General features: G+C 34.6%; 1 protein-coding gene across 5 annotated transcripts in view; it reads left to right on the forward strand.

Moving 5' to 3' along the window:
• Positions 1–20,056, forward strand: part of LOC135687877 (uncharacterized) — a 131,074-nt gene extending 111,018 nt beyond the window's left edge. For 2 of the 5 annotated variants that reach the window (XR_016144984.1, XR_016144983.1), the window contains 4 exons: positions 1,463–2,840; positions 5,215–5,291; positions 7,128–7,249; positions 18,190–20,054. Coding sequence is in view for 1 of the 5 variants with exons in the window: in XM_089114303.1 (XP_088970429.1) it covers positions 2,796–2,840; positions 5,215–5,291; positions 18,190–18,298 (231 nt within the window). In the remaining 4 variants the exon portion in view is untranslated. Of the gene's footprint in view, positions 1–1,462; positions 2,841–5,214; positions 5,292–7,127; positions 7,250–18,189 lie in introns of all 5 variants that reach the window. The other 3 variants (XR_016144985.1, XM_089114303.1, XR_016144986.1) reach the window with 3 other exon arrangements.
• Positions 20,057–21,176: the final 1,120 nt, after the last annotated feature.

Genomic DNA, 21,176 nt, shown 5'->3' on the forward strand with positions numbered 1-21,176 from the left:
TTTTAAGGAAGATGTTAAAACACTAATCTTAGAAGACTAGTCCCATCTCTACAAATTCTTGTTTTGGCGAGGCTATAGAGTCCCTTCACCATATCTTCTCTTAGATAAGGAGGGGGGCTTCTTTCTTTTTAGAACATATGATTTCAACTCTTGGAAAGATATACTGGTTTAGTAAGAGCGTTGTTGGTTCTTTTACGAATGATTTGTTTTGGATTATAAATATTATAAATATATATACAATTTCTCACCTCAGTGTTTGAAGATGCAAAAAGTTAGCACAGCTTGTTTTTCTTGTCCAAAACACGAATTATCATTTAAACTATGTACACAACTTTAATACAACAGCTCAATAAAGGGGATTAGCTAAAACATAGCAAATAGACAAGCCAGGCTACAAAGCGAATGTAAACACAATAGAAATATTAGCTGTTCTGCGTGAGTGCAAATATATCGTTGAATATATGGCCGATTAAGTGCAAACAAAATGTCGTCTTATAAGTTCATTATACTCTGTCACAATTTCGACAGATCGTTTACCCCACTCCTAAAGTAAACATTAATCGATCTAGTAAGGGAGGTTTAGAACCATAAAGAGGTGTTTGACTTGAGTTTTGTTGGATCTCAACTATTGTAGTTTTTCCAGTCTGGTTTTTAGAGACACACGTGCTCTAGAGAAGCCAGAGGTTTAATGAACTGATCATCGAAACTGTAAAAGCATTCACTACGATTAGAGAAAATTATTGTTCTTTCTTATTTTTATTCCCAATCTTGTTAGAAGAGCACAACACATTTAAATTCTGCTCCAAACGCACTCTTTTCGTTGGGTACAATAAGCCACTAACAAACTTACTTCTTCAATAGTTAGAGTACTAGCTTACATTTCACTGGAAGTTATTGGCATAAAAACTAAAAATGAAAATAAAATAAGATAAAATAAAATAAGTTTTCGATTTATGTTCTGACGTTGTATACTCTGAAGAGTGTCAGACGAAAAGCTTCAGAAACATGTTTCAAAAGTTCGTCTTTTTCAAAGCCATTTTGGAAATGAAATATATAAATATAGCGAAATGATTGTTTCACAGAAAGGCTGTAGTGCTACATCAAATAAAACAATGATAAAAGAACATTTGGATATATCCTTCTTGTTTGACATTTTATTCGTCAATTATTCTACCAGAAAGATAACAAACTCTCTTTTGACATTTTCTTTTCGCGAAGTTATTTAATATATCAACATATTTGTTTCCCAGGTGATAAATATTTCGCTGTTGATCTATGCATACAGACAAGAGAGCACTCTCTCATTATTTTGAAATAACATCTTATTCTTTTCTATAGGATTACACAGGCCTGCCCTTTCTATATGCTTAATATCCTTATAGACAAACAAATTTTTTGATCACACAACATTTAAACACAATATCTCATTAATTATGAACCTTGATAATTTTTTTCCTTTCAGGCGAAACGTGCAAATATATCAACAGTCATTTTACCAGAAGGCAACAAAAAAGACTATGACGACTTGCAAAATTTCATAAAACAAAACTTGGAAAAGCATTTTGTTAGTAACTACGATAAGGTATACGAAATAGCACTGAATTTTTCGGAAAACAATGCAGAGCAAGACAACAGCTCGTAGAATTATATATACTATTATTAGCTATTTACTTCCGATTTAATTCTATAAAACATTAAAGTTGGGTATTTTACAATCTTTAATGTAAATCTCAAAACCTGTCTATAACCTTCACCGAGTATATTTAGTATCAGCTTTAGATAATACCCTTGGAGAAGTATGTAATTAATCAAGAAAATAAGATTTGTAGGCAAAATAAACGGAAAAGAAGCCCAGTGTTTCTAAATTATCGATAAGCCGAACGTTATATTTTCCAGATTTTTTCTAGATCCGGGAAACCAGTTTCCTTTTTCAAATGCCAAAAATTTTCAATTCTCTAAATAACAAGATGAATGCCCCTTGCAACACCCGGCGATGCGATAACGTTTTCATCGTTCAATGGGCTAGTCTTCCCTTTGTTCTTTCACTAGATCATTTTGCTTGAAGGAAAACAAAGGATTGAGTTGGGGCTACTCCATAGAAAATAAAAACTACAATGATTAAACAAGTGTGGATTATACACAGGTTTTTATTGTCCTCGTAATTATTTACAAGAATTACATCCCGCAGGTAGACTTTTTATCCATTAAATAGATGGTATACAGTTAATCCGTACTTTATATATGTATAAATTTCATCTGTATTAGCGAATGCGAGAGAAAAATATGAGTCTGACGATCGAGGTCTGAAGTCATCCTTGAGTGATTCCTTCGCAACTTTTATGCCTTGGCTACTTTTGATATCTCTTTTTATCAAAATTTCTTTCCCTGGCTTTTTCTAACAAATTTTAGATAGTTACAGCTACATCAAATTTATTCTTCCCCAACAATTTAACTTAAGGCAGTTCTTTGTCAACATGGATTCTTCTTCTCAATTTTTTAGTATTGCAATTTTTGCGTCCGTAATAAATGTCGTCGTTTTCTTTGCCTTTTTAGCTAGCTTTTTCTTTAAAATATAATAAGTGCCTCTGATTTTCCATATGACCAAAAAGCAGTTGTTTGAAAACAGTAAAGATATCTTCTTTCGTCAACACGTATCGACGAAGGAGCTTTACTACCCAGAATGCTATTCGCCTTTCGTGTGATTAAAAACATGGCTTCGAAGAAAGTTGTTTTCGTCATAAGCGGCTCACGTGTTATAGTTATTCCAAGAAAATTGATATTTACTATGCGACAAGATGTTAGATAAATATATTGTAATGTTGAACAGTTACAGGCCGAAGGTATGTCTTTGTTGCTACTGTTATTTTATAAAGCCATATGATGTTAGGCCAGCTTCTGATCAATCCCTGTGGTGTTTTTAGCGCCGTCTTTTCTGTAAGTTATGTTCTAAAATTACATTGCATAACTAGAGAAAAAGAGAATTGGGATTATTTCATAGGATTTTGTTCGTGGGTGCTATGCCATGAAGTCACCAACCTAAGTTGCCACTCTCTAGAGAGTGGCATATATTGATCGCTGTGTCATATAGGGCTCTTGATTGCAATCTCTCAGATTTGTTTTTCAAAATTATTAAAACTCTTTCGAGTAAAAAACTCGTAAAGAGATTAATTTCTCAGGGAATAAAACAATAAAAAATGAATTCTTTAAATCTAAAAATATTATTTACTTCAGAAGACACTTCCATTGGCATGTCACACTTTTATGCTCGGTGATGTTTTGTGTTTGTTCTTGTCTGTTGTTTGTGGCGTTTAGAATCATTTTGTTTTGCGTGTTATAGAGTGTTGAATAGACTTTAAGCAACAAGAAGGGCTATTTTCTAGTGGAAGTTTCTATCACTTTGTTATCTTAGGTTCTTAATGGATTTTAACCATTCTTCAAATCAGGTGTTGAGCCTTCACTTCCGCATTTGGCTGTTGGTGCCTTGATAAAAATCGATCAATAATCACATATAAAGCCCTATACCAGAGATTCTTAATTATTTTAAATGCCGGGCCAGAAAAACATATAAAATTTCTTCGGGGGCCAGTTGGTTTTCAACTTTTACATACCTTGTGTAGGCTGCTCAAAATGAAACTCAGATCTTATTTTTACCAGGCTAAGTTAGTGTTAAAATAGACAGCCCTTTTATTTCGTGCCTGCCTATCTTATCTACCTTCGCATAAACCCAAAAAATAATTTTCACAAAGGTCTGTAACTTTATGTTTCTTGTACCAGGCTGAGTCAGGAAATCGTTCTATTCTATTTTTAGGCTAGAACGTTCATCGTCCTTAGTCTCTTGTTGGGTCGATTTGAAGTGCCTGAAGTCAGGTCAAGGGACTGCACAGCGTATTTTAAAGAAAGGCCAAAATCTTATGTTTGTGGATGTATTTAGTCAAGGCCACCACCATGGTTGGCGGCAAGAAAAATTTTAGGCTATATTAATCTAGGAATGGCCAGAAACAACACCTCAGTTAGATTTTAACGAGAGAAAATTCAAGGCATATTCTTGACTAGGTCCCATAGTTTCATCTGTAGATATGAAAAAGGAAACAAGGCATTTCCTATTTTGTTATTCCCTTTTGGACTAATAACTGTCCATGGAACGCATTTAAAGTTTATTACAGAGAAAAAAAATATATCAGAGGGGACAAAGGAAAACCAAAGATAAATTGAATTCCAAATTTTGAAAATGTTGGCAAAAAATATTTTTGAGGTAAAATGTTTTCGGCAGGCAGGATGACATTTTGCTGTGGGCCAGAGATGATCCGCAGTTATAGATATAACTTGATTGATTCAAGTAACAAGGCAGCTTATCCCCACCAGGGAGCTGATGCACCATCCTACCTTAGTTGCATAAAGTATTAGAGGGGAACAGAAACAAAACTTAAAGTGCCAAGTCTACCCTTAATGAAATCATAATAATCTGTTAATTGAATCCTGTTATGTGAATAAGCCCAAACCCCTATGAGGTAAAATTAAAGAGGATTTGAAGAAACACACTTTACTTTAAACCAGAAGGGGAGAGAGGGACAGGAGAAGAGAACAGCCTGGCAAGAGCATACTAAAAAAACAAGAAGCCCTATCCAAAACACTTGCTTACACTCTCTGTAACAACTTTCACCCAAGAAAACCCAACTACAACTTCACCATTATTCCCAAAGGCATCAAAACAGCAAATTAAGGCTTAATAGCATAACTTTACACCTAAATTTGATTAATAAAATTGAAAGAAAATAAGAACACTTAATGATTTCAAATTCTTTAACATCTCTCATCAAAAAAGCTCTGATAGAATTTCATTTGACCAGCATTTAATCTGCTCTGAAGGATTGCAGCTCAATGTAAGATGATTTCAAAAGTCACTATCTCATTTTTCTTTTGTAAGAAAAAAACACAACAATTTTCTAATTATACATACTTAAGTAAATGAAAATTTTATTTGGATATGAATGTAAAAGTGAATCAGCCTTTAAATGTAAAGGTTGATAACCATTACAAGAAATTATTGAGCAAATATTCCAAGACCCCAACAGAATGGTTAAAAGTTTTGATATAAGATTTTTAAACACAGCATTGAAACTAAAAAAAATCAATGCCAGTTTGTGAAAGACTATATACTTAAATTTTGATGATCTACATGATATATAAATTCATGTCTAAATTTGTTTTATGTAGAGTCATGGATATTTGCATCCTGCTTTGATTTCTGTGGTATTTTGTCTTGATGGGAAAACTTTGGAACCAAAAGCCAGGTAGTTAATTATGATATAGAATTTTGCCAAAGAATATAATTTAATGTATCTTTCAAATCTGATGTATCTTTCATCTAATGTAATCTTTCTTTCAAATCAAGTATTTTAAAAAGTATTTTAAAATGTGAAGCAAACTAAAAGAGCTACCAACAAATAAGGCTTTTTCCAGTGTATCATATGTTGTTTCCACCAAAGCTGAATATAATTTTCATTAAATAAATGCCATCTTGATGATAGAAACAGTCCTCCTTGCACTCCTGCAAGCAATCAGATGCTTTGCAATTCACACTTACCATTCCTTGCTGTCTTCAAAAAGATTTTGCAATCTAAGGACATCAATATCATTTTTATATTTCTATATTGTTTTAAATCTTGCTTAATTAATGCTCTGAATTTAGTCACTGTTCCTAAAAGAATGTTAATATTCTGTTTGGAAAACCTCCTTTTCTTTTGTGCCACAAAGATTTCATAAATTCATCTTTTAACTGAATGTATTTTGCCAAAATGTTCTGTAATTTTCCTTTGTATACTTAGCCTTGAGAAGATTTTGCTCTTTAAAGCATAGCAAAGATGGAAACCAGATTATCTGTGATTAAATTAATCTTTTAATATCAGAGCCTATGTCAGCAGTGATTCGTTAGAGCATAATGGTCCAAGGAATTTTTCCAGCCGAAATGAGAATAATGACTTTATATTCACTCTTGTTGTAGTTATGTTTTTGTACAATTCAGAGGGCTTGGTCCTTAAATTTTTTTTAAGGGCAAGCCCCTGAATCCCCTCCCTTCATCAATCCCTTGCTGCCCATTGTTTTTAATTTTTTGCTTCATTCGTCATTCAAATGTTCCTCTGAATCAATGTTCATTAAATAGTTATAATTTTTGGCAGGATAAAAGTCCCTGACATCCCCAAACGAAACCACAAAGTTACCACTTTCTTCTACTGTTATATAATTTCAAATCAAGAGTAGACAGTTTTGAATTCCTCACAAACATTTTCCTTTTTTATAGATATTTAGGCCGAGATTGCCATTAATTTAATTTCAATAATAAAGATTCTTTTCCCATAAAATAATGTTATTAATATTTATGCATTGTCCCCCGGAATGAATGCATTACAAAACTTTCCTTCCGTCTGCAGATAATGTAGCAACTAATTCTTTACATCATTTTTGGGTGTAACCTTTAATAAAGGGCGTGTCTGTGTGGATTTCTTATTTTGGCTCCCTCACTTCTGGTCTGTTTCATAAGTAGCTTGATGTAGGACACAGCTGCATAATGTTTTGTGGATTTTAAGGCTATGACTAAAATATTGAAAGTTTAGGAAGAATTTAGGACAATATCCTCACTTGTTTAATTTATTCAAATTCTTGCAAACTAAGCCTGCAATGTGATGCCAATCAAAGTCCAATGTAAATCTTTATATATTACTTTTAACTACTGTGACATTACCTTCACTGATGCTACTTTTGAAGATATCCTCTTAGCAACGATACTACCCTTCATTAGGAAAACCAATGTCAATTTTTTGGCAATTCAGTTTTGAAAACAAAATTTTGTTGCTTTTTTAGAACGTTGAAAAAATGTTAACAATCAAAAAGCCATCTATGATTTAGATACTTTGATTGAAACGACTTTTTAATTTCAGACTTTCTCGATAACGTTCTCCAGATCTCCTTTACTGATAAACAGTTTGGTTGGTTTTCTTCGGTTTTTTGGGTCTTGCTTTTAGCTCTGGACTCTGTTCTTTTGGACAAAATTCCAGAAACTTTCATTTTCTTAAACTTTATTGAAATATTTTTTCAACTACTCACAATGTTACTTTTTGTTCAAATCCTAGGGCTGACAAATTCCTCTTCAAAGCTCCATCAATATAGCCAGTTGATGCTTTGAACACCTAGAAATTGGATATGAATGAGATCTGGACTAAAACCTTCATAAGAACTTGTATGACTTTTGCAGGTATGTCGGTTCCCTTTCCTTCAAATTCCAAACTTACAAACTTAAATTCCATGGATCCTTGTGCTTTTATTCTGAAGTGCAGACCTTTAATTCTGAAGTGTCAACCTTATACTTTCTAAGGAAAATTTTTTTTTTTCAAATTACCATTATATTTCAAAATGTATTTTTTCCTTGAGAATTAAATTCTATTCATGACTTACTATACGTTACTTTTGATGAAAAGTTTCTCACTGTTGTTAGCTTTGTAAAAATAATTCTCTAAAAACCTTCTATATTTTTGTTTCCTTCCGCATGAATTTCTCTTTCTAACTTACTGCTGGTAGCTCTTTTGAAAAGCTTCTCTAAAAACCACTTTTATTTTTATTTCCTTGCGTATTAACTTTCGTTTATCACTTACTATAACTTACTCTGCTTTTGAGTTTCTCAAAAAGCCAACATGTCAATTTTTATTGCCAAGTTGCTGTAGAGAGCTTTGCGTTAGTGTTTCCCTAAAAGCCTTTGTTGTTTTTGTTTTATTGCCTGTCAAATTTATTGCTACGTTGCTGTAGGGAGCTTTCCGTTAGAGTTTCTCTAAAATCCTTCGTTCTCTTTATTTTACTGCCTGACAATTTTTCAAGCTACGTTCCTGTACGGAGCTTTGCTTTAGAGTTTCTCTAAAATCCTTCGTTCTCTTTTTTTGACTGTATGTCAATTTTTATTACTATGTTCCTGTAGGGAGCTTTGCTTTAAAGTTTCCCTAAGATCCTTCGTTGTTTTTATTTTAAGCCTGTAAATTATTATTGCTACGTTGCTGTAGGAAACTTTCTTTTCGAGGTTCTCTAAAGTCCTTCGTTGTTTTTTTACTGCCTGTCAATTTTTCTTGCTACGTTGCTGTAGGAAGCTTTGCTTTAGAGTTTCTCTAAAATCCCTCTTTCTCTTCATTTTACTGCCTGTCATTTCTTATTGCTACGTTTCTGTAGGGAGCTTTGCTTTAGAGTTTCTCTAGAATCCTTCGTTCTCTTTATTTTACTGTATGTCAATTTCTATTGATATGTTCCTATAACGAGCTTTCCTTTAGAGTTTCTCTAAAATCCTTCTTTCTCTTTATTTTACTGCCTGCCAATTTTTTTTTTTACGTTGCTGTAGGGAGCTTTGCTTTAGAGATTCTCTAAAATCCTTTTCTCTCTTTATTTTACTGCCTGTCCATATTTTTTGTTACGTTGCTGTAGGGAGCTTTCCTTTAGAGTTTCTCTAAAATCCTTCTTTCTCTTTATTTTACTGCCTGCCAATTTTTTTTGTTACGTTGCTGTAGGGAGCTTTGCTTTAGAGATTCTCTAAAATCCTTTTCTCTCTTTATTTTACTGCCTGTCCATATTTTTTGTTACGTTGCTGTAGGAAGCTTTGCTTTAGAGATTCTCTAAAATCCTTTTCTCTCTTTATTTTACTGCCTGTCCATATTTTTTGTTACGTTGCTGTAGGGAGCTTTGCTTTAGAATTTAACTAAATTCTTTCTTTCTCTTTATTTTACTGTCTGCCAATTTTTCAAGCTTTGTTGCTGTAGGGAGTTTTGCTTAAGGGTTTCTCTAAAATCCTTTTTTCTCTTTATTTTACTGCCTGTCCATTTTTTTTGTTACGTTGCTGTAGGGAGCTTTGCTTTAGAGTTTCTCTAAAATCCTTTTTTCTCTTTATTTTACTGCCTGTCAATTTTTTTTGTTACGTTGCTGTAGGGAGCTTTGCTTTAGAATTTTTTCTAAAATCCTTCGTTCTCTTTTTTTTACTGTATGTCAATTTTTATTGCTATGTTCCTGTAGGGAGCTTTGCTTTAGGGTTTCTCTAAAATCCTTTTATCTCTTTATTTTACTGCCTGTCCATTTTTTTTGTTACGTTGCTGTAGGGAGCTTTGCTTTAGAATTTAACTAAATTCCTTCTTTCTCTTTATTTTACTGTCTGCCAATTTTTCAAGCTTTGTTGCTGTAGGGAGTTTTGCTTAAGGGTTTCTCTAAAATCCTTTTTTCTCTTTATTTTACTGCCTGTCCATTTTTTTTGTTACGTTGCTGTAGGGAGCTTTGCTTTAGAGTTTCTCTAAAATCCTTTTTTCTCTTTATTTTACTGCCTGTCAATTTTTTTTGTTACGTTGCTGTAGGGAGCTTTGCTTTAGAATTTTTTCTAAAATCCTTCGTTCTCTTTTTTTTACTGTATGTCAATTTTTATTGCTATGTTCCTGTAGGGAGCTTTGCTTTAGAGTTTCTCTAAAATCCTTTTATCTCTTTATTTTACTGCCTGTCCATTTTTTTTGTTACGTTGCTGTAGGGAGCTTTGCTTTAGAGTTTGTCTAAAATCCTTTTTTCTCTTTATTTTACTGCCTGTCAATTTTTTTTGTTACGTTGCTGTAGGGAGCTTTGCTTTAGAATTTTTTCTAAAATCCTTCGTTCTCTTTTTTTTACTGTATGTCAATTTTTATTGCTATGTTCCTGTAGGGAGCTTTGCTTTAGAGTTTCCCTAAGACCCTTCGTTCTCTTTATTTTACTGCCTGCCAATTTTTCATGCTACGTTGCTGTAGGGAGCTTTGCTTTAGAGTTTCTCTAAAATCCTTCGTTCTCTTTTTTTGACTGTATGTCAATTTTTATTACTATGTTCCTGTAGGGAGCTTTGCTTTAGAGTTTCTCTAGAATCCTTCCTTCTCTTTATTTTACTGTATGTCAATTTTTATTGATATGTTCCTATAAGGAGCTTTCCTTTAGAGTTTCTCTAAAATTCTTCGTTCTCTTTATTTTACTGCCTGCCAATTTTTCATTCTACATTCCTGTACGGAGCTTTGCTTTAAAGTTTCTCTAAAATCTTTCGTTTTCTTTTTTTAACTGTCTGTCAATTTTTATTGCTACGTTGCTGTAGGGAGCTTTGCTTTAGAATTTCTCTAAAATCCTTCGATCTCTTTTTTTTACTGTATGTCAATTTTTATTGCTATGTTCCTGTAGGGAGCTTTGCTTTAGAATTTCCCTAAGACCCTTCGTTCTCTTTATTTTACTGCCTGCCAATTTTTCATGCTACGTTGCTGTAGGGAGCTTTGCTTTAGAATTTCTCTAAAATCCTTCGTTCTCTTTTTTTTACTGTATGTCATTTTTTATTGCTATGTTCCTGTAGGGAGCCTTGCTTTAAAATTTCCCTAAGACCCTTCGTTCTCTTTATTTTACTGCCTGCCAATTTTTTTTGTTACGTTGCTGTAGGGAGCTTTGCTTTAGAATTTCTCTAAAATCCTTCGTTCTCTTTTTTTTACTGTATGTCATTTTTTATTGCTATGTTCCTGTAGGGAGCCTTGCTTTAAAATTTCCCCAAGACCCTTCGTTCTCTTTATTTTACTGCCTGTCCATTTTTTTTGTTACGTTGCTGTAGGGAGCTTTGCTTTAGAATTTTTCTAAAATCCTTCGTTCTCTTTATTTTACTGTCTGTCAATTTTTATTGCTACGTTGCTGTAGGGAGCTTTGCTTTAGAATTTCTCTAAAATCCTTCGTTCTCTTTATTTTACTGTATGTCAATTTTTATTGCTATGTTCCTGTAGGGAGCTTTGCTTTAGAATTTCCCTAAGACCCTTCGTTCTCTTTATTTTACTGCCTGTCAATTTTAATTGCTATGTTCCTGTAGGGAGCTTTACTTTAGAATTTCCCTAAGACCCTTCGTTCTCTTTATTTTACTGCCTGCCAATTTTTCATTCTACATTCCTGTAGGGAGCTTTGCTTTAGAATTTATTTTACTGCCTGCCAATTTTTCATGCTACGTTGCTGTAGGGAGCTTTGTTTAGAATTTCTCTAAAATCTTTCGTTCTCTTTTTTTTACTGTATGTCAATTTTTATTGCTATGTTCCTGTAGGGAGCTTTGCTTTAGAATTTCTCTAAAATCCTTCGTTCTCTTTTTTTTACTGTATGTCAATTTTTATTGCTATGTTCCTGTAGGGAGCTTTGCTTTAGAATTTCCCTAAGACCCTACGTTCTCTTTATTTTACTGCCTGCCAATTTTTCATGCTACGTTGCTGTAGGGAGCTTTGCTTTAGAATTTCTCTAAAATCCTTCGTTCTCTTTTTTTTACTGTATGTCAATTTTTATTGCTATGTTCCTGTAGGGAGCCTTGCTTTAGAATTTCCCTAAGACCCTTCGTTCTCTTTATTTTACTGCCTGTCAATTTTTTTGTTACGTTGCTGTAGGGAGCTTTGCTTTAGAGTTTCTCTAAAATCCTTTTCTCTTTATTTTACTGCCTGTCCATTTTTTTGTTACGTTGCTGTAGGGAGCTTTGCTTTAGAGTTTCTCTAAAATCCTTCGTTCTCTTTTTTTTACTGTATGTCAATTTTTATTGCTATGTTCCTGTAGGGAGCTTTGCTTTAGAATTTCCCTAAGACCCTTCGTTCTCTTTATTTTACTGCCTGCCAATTTTTATTGCTACGTTGCTGTAGGGAGCTTTGCTTTAGAATTTCTCTAAAATCCTTCGTTCTCTTTTTTTTACTGTATGTCAATTTTTATTGCTATGTTCCTGTAGGGAGCTTTGCTTTAGAATTTCCCTAAGACCCTTCGTTCTCTTTATTTTACTGTCTGTCAATTTTTATTGCTACGTTGCTGTAGGGAGCTTTGCTTTAGAATTTCTCTAAAATCCTTCGTTCTCTTTTTTTTACTGTATGTCAATTTTTATTGCTATGTTCCTGTAGGGAGCTTTGCTTTAGAATTTCCCTAAGACCCTTCGTTCTCTTTATTTTACTGCCTGCCAATTTTTCATGCTACGTTGCTGTAGGGAGCTTTGCTTTAGAGTTTCTCTAAAATCCTTTTTTTTCTCTTTATTTTACTGCGTGCCATTTTTTTTGTTACGTTGCTGTAGGGAGCTTTGCTTTAGAGTTTGTCTAAAATCCTTTTTTTTCTCTTTATTTTACTGCGTGCCATTTTTTTTTGTTACGTTGCTGTAGGGAGCTTTGCTTTAGAGTTTGTCTAAAATCCTTTTTTTTCTCTTTATTTTACTGCGTGCCATTTTTTTTTGTTACGTTGCTGTAGGGAGCTTTGCTTTAGAGTTTGTCTAAAATCCTTCTTTATCTTTTTTTTACTGTCTGCCAATTTTTCATGCTTTGTTGCTGTAGGGAGTTTTGCTTTAGAGTTTCTCTAAAATCCTTTTTTCTCTTTATTTTACTGCCTGTCAATTTTTTTTGTTACGTTGCTGTAGGGAGCTTTGCTCTAGAGTTTCTCTAAAATCCTTTTTTTTCTCTTTATTTTACTGCCTGTCAATTTTTTTTGTTACGTTGCTGTAGGGAGCTTTGCTTTAGAGTTTCTCTAAAATCCTTTTTTCTCTTTATTTTACTGCCTGTCAATTTTTTTTGTTACGTTGCTGTAGGGAGCTTTGCTCTAGAGTTTCTCTAAAATCCTTTTTTCTCTTTATTTTACTGCCTGTCAATTTTTTTTGTTACGTTGCTGTAGGGAGCTTTGCTTTAGAGTTTCTCTAAAATCCTTTTTTTTCTCTTTATTTTACTGCGTGCCATTTTTTTTTGTTACGTTGCTGTAGGGAGCTTTGCTTTAGAGTTTGTCTAAAATCCTTCTTTATCTTTATTTTACTGTCTGCCAATTTTTCATGCTTTGTTGCTGTAGGGAGATTTGCTTTAGAGTTTCTCTAAAATCCTTTTTTCTCTTTATTTTACTGCCTGTCAATTTTTTTTGTTACGTTGCTGTAGGGAGCTTTGCTCTAGAGTTTCTCTAAAATCCTTCTTTATCTTTATTTTACTGTCTGCCAATTTTTCATGCTTTGTTGCTGTAGGGAGTTTTGCTTAAGGGTTTCTCTAAAATCCTCTTTTCTCTTTATTTTATTGCCTGTCAATTTTTTTTGTTACGTTGCTGTAGGGAGCTTTGTTTTAGAGTTTCTCTTAAATCATTCGTTCTCTTTTTTTTACTGTATGTCAATTTTTATTGCTATGTTCCTGTAGGGAGCTTTGCTTTAGAATTTCCCTAAGACCCTTCGTTCTCTTTATTTTACTGCCTGCCAATTTTTCATGCTACGTTGCTGTAGGGAGCTTTGCTTTAGAGTTTGTCTAAAATCCTTCTTTCTCTTTATTTTACTGCGTGCCATTTATTTTGTTACGTTGCTGTAGGGAGCTTTGCTTTAGAGTTTCTCTAAAATCCTTTTTTTTCTCTTTATTTTACTGCGTGCCATTTTTTTTGTTACGTTGCTGTAGGGAGCTTTGCTTTAGAGTTTCTCTAAAATCCTTTTTTTTCTCTTTATTTTACTGCGTGCCATTTTTTTTGTTACGTTGCTGTAGGGAGCTTTGCTTTAGAATTTCTCTAAAATCCTTTTTTTTCTCTTTATTTTACTGCGTGCCATTTTTTTTGTTACGTTGCTGTAGGGAGCTTTGCTTTAGAGTTTCTCTAAAATCCTTTTTTTTCTCTTTATTTTACTGCGTGCCATTTTTTTTGTTACGTTGCTGTAGGGAGCTTTGCTTTAGAATTTCCCTAAGACCCTTCGTTCTCTTTATTTTACTGTCTGCCAATTTTTCATGCTTTGTTGCTGTAGGGAGTTTTGCTTTAGAGTTTCTCTAAAATTCTTTCTTCTCTTTATTTTACTGCCTGTCAATTTTTTTTGTTACGTTGCTGTAGGGAGCTTTGCTCTAGAGTTTCTCTAAAATCCTTCTTTATCTTTATTTTACTGTCTGCCAATTTTTCATGCTTTGTTGCTGTAGGGAGTTTTGCTTAAGGGTTTCTCTAAAATCCTCTTTTCTCTTTATTTTATTGCCTGTCAATTTTTTTTGTTACGTTGCTGTAGGGAGCTTTGTTTTAGAGTTTCTCTTAAATCATTCGTTCTCTTTTTTTTACTGTATGTCAATTTTTATTGCTATGTTCCTGTAGGGAGCTTTGCTTTAGAATTTCCCTAAGACCCTTCGTTCTCTTTATTTTACTGCCTGCCAATTTTTCATGCTACGTTGCTGTAGGGAGCTTTGCTTTAGAGTTTGTCTAAAATCCTTCTTTCTCTTTATTTTACTGCGTGCCATTTATTTTGTTACGTTGCTGTAGGGAGCTTTGCTTTAGAGTTTCTCTAAAATCCTTTTTTTTCTCTTTATTTTACTGCGTGCCATTTTTTTTGTTACGTTGCTGTAGGGAGCTTTGCTTTAGAGTTTCTCTAAAATCCTTTTTTTTCTCTTTATTTTACTGCGTGCCATTTTTTTTGTTACGTTGCTGTAGGGAGCTTTGCTTTAGAATTTCTCTAAAATCCTTTTTTTTCTCTTTATTTTACTGCGTGCCATTTTTTTTGTTACGTTGCTGTAGGGAGCTTTGCTTTAGAGTTTCTCTAAAATCCTTTTTTTTCTCTTTATTTTACTGCGTGCCATTTTTTTTGTTACGTTGCTGTAGGGAGCTTTGCTTTAGAATTTCCCTAAGACCCTTCGTTCTCTTTATTTTACTGTCTGCCAATTTTTCATGCTTTGTTGCTGTAGGGAGTTTTGCTTTAGAGTTTCTCTAAAATTCTTTCTTCTCTTTATTTTACTGCCTGTCAATTTTTTTTGTTACGTTGCTGTAGGGAGCTTTGCTCTAGAGTTTCTCTAAAATCCTTCTTTATCTTTATTTTACTGTCTGCCAATTTTTCATGCTTTGTTGCTGTAGGGAGTTTTGCTTAAGGGTTTCTCTAAAATCCTCTTTTCTCTTTATTTTATTGCCTGTCAATTTTTTTTGTTACGTTGCTGTAGGGAGCTTTGTTTTAGAGTTTCTCTTAAATCATTCGTTCTCTTTTTTTTACTGTATGTCAATTTTTATTGCTATGTTCCTGTAGGGAGCTTTGCTTTAGAATTTCCCTAAGACCCTTCGTTCTCTTTATTTTACTGCCTGCCAATTTTTCATGCTACGTTGGTGTAGGGAGCTTTGCTTTAGAGTTTCTCTAAAATCCTTTTTTCTCTTTATTTTACTGCGTGCCATTTTTTTTTGTTACGTTGCTGTAGGGAGCTTTGCTTTAGAATTTCCCTAAGACCCTTCGTTCTCTTTATTTTACTGTCTGCCAATTTTTCATGCTTTGTTGCTGTAGGGAGTTTTGCTTTAGAGTTTCTCTAAAATCCTTTTTTCTCTTTTTTTTACTGCCTGTCAATTTTTTTTGTTACGTTCCTGTAGGGATCTTTGCTTTAGAGTTTCTCTAAAATCCTATTTTACTGCCTGCCAATTTTTCATGCTACGTTGCTGTAGGGAGCTTTGCTTTAAAGTTTCTCTAAAATCTTTCGCTTTCTATTTTTAACTGTCTGTCAATTTTTATTGCTACGTTGCTGTAGGGAGCTTTGCTTTAGAGTTTCTCTAAAATCCTTCGTTCTCTTTATTTTACTGCATGCCAATTTTTCATTCTACATTCCTGTACGGAGCTTTGCTTTAAAGTTTCTCTAAAATCTTTCGCTTTCTTTTTTTAACTGTCTGTCAATTTTTATTGCTACGTTGCTGTAGGGAGCTTTGCTTTAGAATTTCTCTAAAATCCTTCGTTCTCTTTTTTTTACTGTATGTCAATTTTTATTGCTATGTTCCTGTAGGGAGCTTTGCTTTAGAATTTCCCTAAGACCCTTCGTTCTCTTTATTTTACTGCCTGCCAATTTTTCATGCAACGTTGCTGTAGGGAGCTTTGTTTTAGAGTTTCTCTTAAATCCTTCGTTCTCTTTTTTTTACTGTATGTCAATTTTTATTGCTATGTTACTGTAGGGAGCTTTGCTTTAGAATTTCCCTAAGACCCTTCGTTCTCTTTATTTTACTGCCTGCCAATTTTTCATGCTACGTTGCTGTAGGGAGCTTTGCTTTAGAGTTTCTCTAAAATCCTTTTTTTTCTCTTTATTTTACTGCGTGCCATTTTTTTTGTTACGTTGCTGTAGGGAGCTTTGCTTTAGAGTTTGTCTAAAATCCTTCTTTCTCTTTTTTTTACTGTCTGCCAATTTTTCATGCTTTGTTGCTGTAGGGAGTTTTGCTTTAGAGTTTCTCTAAAATCCTTTCTTCTCTTTATTTTACTGCCTGTCAATTTTTTTTGTTACGTTGCTGTAGGGAGCTTTGCTCTAGAGTTTCTCTAAAATCCTTCTTTATCTTTATTTTACTGTCTGCCAATTTTTCATGCTTTGTTGCTGTAGGGAGTTTTGCTTAAGGGTTTCTCTAAAATCCTTTTTTCTCTTTATTTTATTTCCTGTCAATTTTTTTTGTTACGTTGCTGTAGGGAGCTTTGTTTTAGAGTTTCTCTTAAATCCTTCGTTCTCTTTTTTTTTACTGTATGTCAATTTTTATTGCTATGTTCCTGTAGGGAGCTTTGCTTTAGAATTCCCCTAAGACCCTTCGTTCTCTTTATTTTACTGCCTGCCAATTTTTCATGCTACGTTGCTGTAGGGAGTTTTGCTTTAGAGTTTCTCTAAAATCCTTTTTTCTCTTTATTTTACTGTCTGCCAATTTTTCATGCTACGTTCCTGTAGGGAGCTTTGCTTTAGAGTTTCTCTAAAATCCTTCTTTCTCTTTATTTAACTGCCTGTCAATTTTTCATTCTACGTTGCTGTAGGGAGCTTTGCTCTAGAGTTTCTCTAAAGTCCTTCGTTTTATTTTGTTAACTGTCTGTAAATTTTTATTGCTACGTTGCAATAGGAAGATTTGCTTCAGAGTTTCTCTAAATTCTTTCTCTTTAGCATCTCTTTAGCAGCCTTGATACCCTCAGATGACAAAAATGCAATAGGCAGTTTATTAAAAATATATTTTTGCTGGGTATTTATCTAAAGATTTCATGATTTGATTCAATTTTTATGCTGATGTCAACCTTCAGTTAAAATTATTTTTGTATTGCACATTGACAGTTTCTTTTACATTTAGTAAATTATGCTGTATTTTTTATTACAAATTTTTTACAGTTTATTATTATCATCGTTTTTTATTAGGAGATAAATTTGCACTTTGGCAGTATCCAGGACGGCGTGCAATCTCCTTAAACCCCCAAAAGGATGAAATATCCGCCTTTCTCTGTTCACGTAAAAAATAATCAAAACCATTGGTACCAAATGGATGTAGAAAATGCATGTATTTTTGTCATCATCATATAGCCTTTCTGGGTGGGTTATTAAACGTTCCTACAAATTTTCCATTTTCTCAAGCCTGCGAGTTGCTTTTTTTTCGGTGAATAGCCCTTCCCTCTTCCATGTCCCCTTTTGTGTAATAGGAAAAGCACCCCTTAACGTGATATGTTTATCTTGAAACTCCAAATATTTATGTAATCCATTTCACTGAGGCTGCTCCCTGCTGACCACCTTCAAACAAAGGTGTATCCACAGGACAATGGGGTCGGGAGATTGCGCGAGAACGCTACAAAATTGATGCCTCTGAGAGATACAACAGATACAACTCTAATCCCGCACAACCAAATAGCCAATCACGTGCCAATACTCCTTTTAGGTCATTTTCGATCCACCAAAGTGCTCAATTCCTGACACAGTTTTCAAATGCTACATCAAAACTGATGCATCAAATAAATCTTTCATCGCAAAAAAACCACTGAGATATCACTAGAAAAACTTCCAAATGACTTCTAAGCTTTTTATTGAAGTTGCCAATTTTGATCGCGAAAAGCTTTTACTAAGGTTTTCGAACTTAGTTTTGCTTAAGACACAAAAAGCAAGCAGTCTCTGCAAGCCCCACTGTTTAAAACTAACCATGGTCTTCATAACATCAAATTCAGAACAAAAAATGCTTGAAATTTGTTCTAAAGCGCTTCGAATATTCAATGGAAGAACTTTGTGCTTGGAGGGGCGCCTTTGAAGGGGACTCAGCCGCCTTGAACCTAGGTTTCGTAAAAGGACTTCCTTCTTTTGAAGCAATGGAATGCCGTAAGAGGCAAGCACCTCAAAGAAACCAACAACACAGTCACCCTTTAGAACCATGTACGACGGCACCTTTCTGTGTAGCTTTTAATTTTAAGGGATAAGACATTTCAGCTAAAAGTTATATTTTCATTAAATTTTCTAGGAGAAATGTTCGCTGTCGCAGACACCCAGTGGACACCGCAATAAAAGATGATGTCGATGCATCAGTAGCAAAGAGGCAAACGCACATGAAGGAAAGGTTTACCACATGAACCAAGTCTCTATACAGAAATCCAATACAGACACTTTCCTTGTTTGTAATCGTTTAAAGATTTTGCAGCCACAAGAACGTTGCAGACAATTCCATTCCGTATGGCATGTAAACTTGATTTCTCACGCTCGGCCTTGTAACATCTCTTTGTAACATGTCCAGTCGCCTTTAGCTCCTGAATGGAATGCCCCCCTCGCCCTTAATGTGCCGCTTATGTGCCGCCTAACTACCGAAATTGTTCGGCCTAACTGCCCAAAATTAAGTAGGGTAACTCTGAACGGAAAGCTGCAATTTGGAGCCATCTATTGTCGGGAAATGTACAAAGAAGTCTCTAAGTTAACCATAAACACACCCTCTTCGATCGCGTGGAACATAGGTCGATGCAATATCCAGGGCAATCGCAAGGCAAGCCTTGCTGAGGGGGGGGGAGGTGTGGACAACAAATTTACCTGATTATTAAACAATTACCTGAAGTTCTTAACATGCTGAAGCAAACCTCTGCAATACTTTTTGTCAATCTAACGGTGTGGCATATAATTCGCAATTTTCAATTTTATATGATTATAACAGACTTTTATAATAGTTTTGTCAAATCTGTATATCGGGACGGGCAAGGATATACCTACCCGAGCCCGCACCATGGTTGCCGCCGAGGGACTAGAAAATTTTCGATTTTTGATGCTTCCAGTTCCCTGGAAAATACATTTTTTTTACCAAATTTTACTAAAGCAATCCTCTTAATCCTATAAAAAATTATTTTATTTTTACAAACAAATTGAGCAGCAGATAAAAACAACTGGTAAAATTTCCCCGTGGTTTGAAAAATTCCATGTTGTCAGTTACCTCTGAAGCCAGGTAACAAGCAGCACTGGTTGTCAATTTAGATCCCTCTTTCCAACCTAGCATGCCTTTTGAATGTTACAAAAAACCTGGAGCTCATTATGAATTGCAGTTGACGCTTCTACCGAGGAACTTTAGGGGAAATGGACACATGGCACAATTTTACCTAAAGAGGGCATGGATTATTAAATTTTGTGCCAACAAGAAATCTTCAAATCTTCAAATCATTAGTTTGTTTACCTTCCTTCATATCAAGAAAAATCATATTTAACCAAAGGAGCAACTAACTTTGCTTATTCCTTTATTGATCTTAAGCATGACGGTCTCTGAAATTCCTAAAGCGTTGCTTCCACTGGGCGGACTTTACCTGAAATTTCCTATCCAGATGCTATTGAGGAGGTGTGACACCCTTCAGTCGCGACGCCCCTAGTAATATTGAACCCCTTTCCTACTTACAACCCTGCATCCTTAGTAAATGTATATTCTGAAGCTACTTAGCACCCTTATTGCCCTCTCAAACTCTCCTTTTAAACAGTGAACGACAAGTGTCGTCTAACTACAGCGAAAAGATGCCCATCTCCATCGGGAGCATTCCCCATCATTGATACATTGTTTATGTTCTCCTTTTAGGTTCGGCCTTGTCAATTGCCACCCTCAACAAATTAAGAGAGTATTTTGAGATGAAGCTTTAGAAATTGTCTATTGAATTTCTTTTGTTTGAAGTGAGAATCTTTTGAATTGTTGGTTTTTAGGAAAGATAATTTTTACTCGCTCATCCAAAAGGTTAAAGTAAACGTCCTTTTGTGGAATGGTAGCATGGATTGAGATAAATATTGCTTATTTTCTGTGTATTTTTCCTGTTTTGCGTTTAAAAGATATTTGATATTCCAGCCGGCCCGGCCCTCACCTCTCAGTGTTTTCACAAAGAGAGGCTTTTGTCTGAAATTGAATGGCCAGTGTTTCAGCTAGAAGTTGCATTATTGGCGAAACCATAAACAGTATCAAATTTTAGTTTCTACCATTAGGTGCGGGAGGTTGCGGCCGTCCTTGTGGTATTTCGTTTTGTCGAATAGGACCGATTTAAGCAAAGTTATTTGACTTTTTCTTGGCTGAGAGCAAGGGGGATTCAGGTTTACATAAAGGCGTTCAGAAAAAACAATAGGCTTGTGATTCCCCGAGTTTCTGAAGACTTGGGTTTTTAGCGATTTACACAAAAAGTATCACAGTTACAAGTTTTTTAGTGCATTCATGAGATGGGCCGTTCGATGCTCGATTTTTTGAGCTATTTCCCGTAATTTTGGGACCTGTTTATGCTGAGTTATTGAGGATTTAGTGATTAAAACACGCAAAAAACGGTTTTTTGCAGTTTAAAAATCGAAAACAGCCGATAAAAATTCTGCGAGGCGTTCAAGATATCGCTGATTTTTTGCTCGATTTTTTGAGCTATTGCTTGTCTTGTTTGAAGCTTGCGTTACTGAATAAACTCGATTTTTCCGAAAAGTGCACTTTTCAAATTTTCTCAAATTTGCATCGCAGCGACCGATCAAGCTCAAACCGGTAACTGCGGCGGCGGTCAAAACTTTTCCTTGAAAAACGGTGTTTAATTGGAATTTAATAACAGGAAAAGTCTGTGAACGGGTAAAAGAGCTTCCTGGATTCGATTTAAATGCATTTAAAGTTGCATTTCATGATTTTTGAAAGTTTCGATACATTTACTCCAATTAAACACCGTTTTTCGTTTCCTTTTGTCGAATGGGACCGATTTTTGCAAAGTTATTCAACTTTTTCTTGGCTGAGAGCAAGGGGGATTCAGGTTTACATAGAGGCGTTCAGAAAAATCAAAAGGCTTGTGATTCCCCGAGTTTCTAAAGACTTGGCATTTTAGCGATTTACACAAAAAGTATCACAGTTACAAGTTTTTGAGCGCATCCATGAGATGGACCGTTTGATGCTCGATTTTGTGAGCCGTTTCCCGTAATTTTAGGACCTGTCTTTGCCGAGTTATTGAGGATCTAATGATTAGAACAAAAGAAATGGAA

Source organism: Rhopilema esculentum, chromosome 20, assembly GCF_057945365.1.
Source record: "Rhopilema esculentum isolate cy_ngs chromosome 20, ASM5794536v1, whole genome shotgun sequence".
In the NCBI taxonomy this organism is placed as follows: domain Eukaryota; kingdom Metazoa; phylum Cnidaria; class Scyphozoa; order Rhizostomeae; family Rhizostomatidae; genus Rhopilema; species Rhopilema esculentum.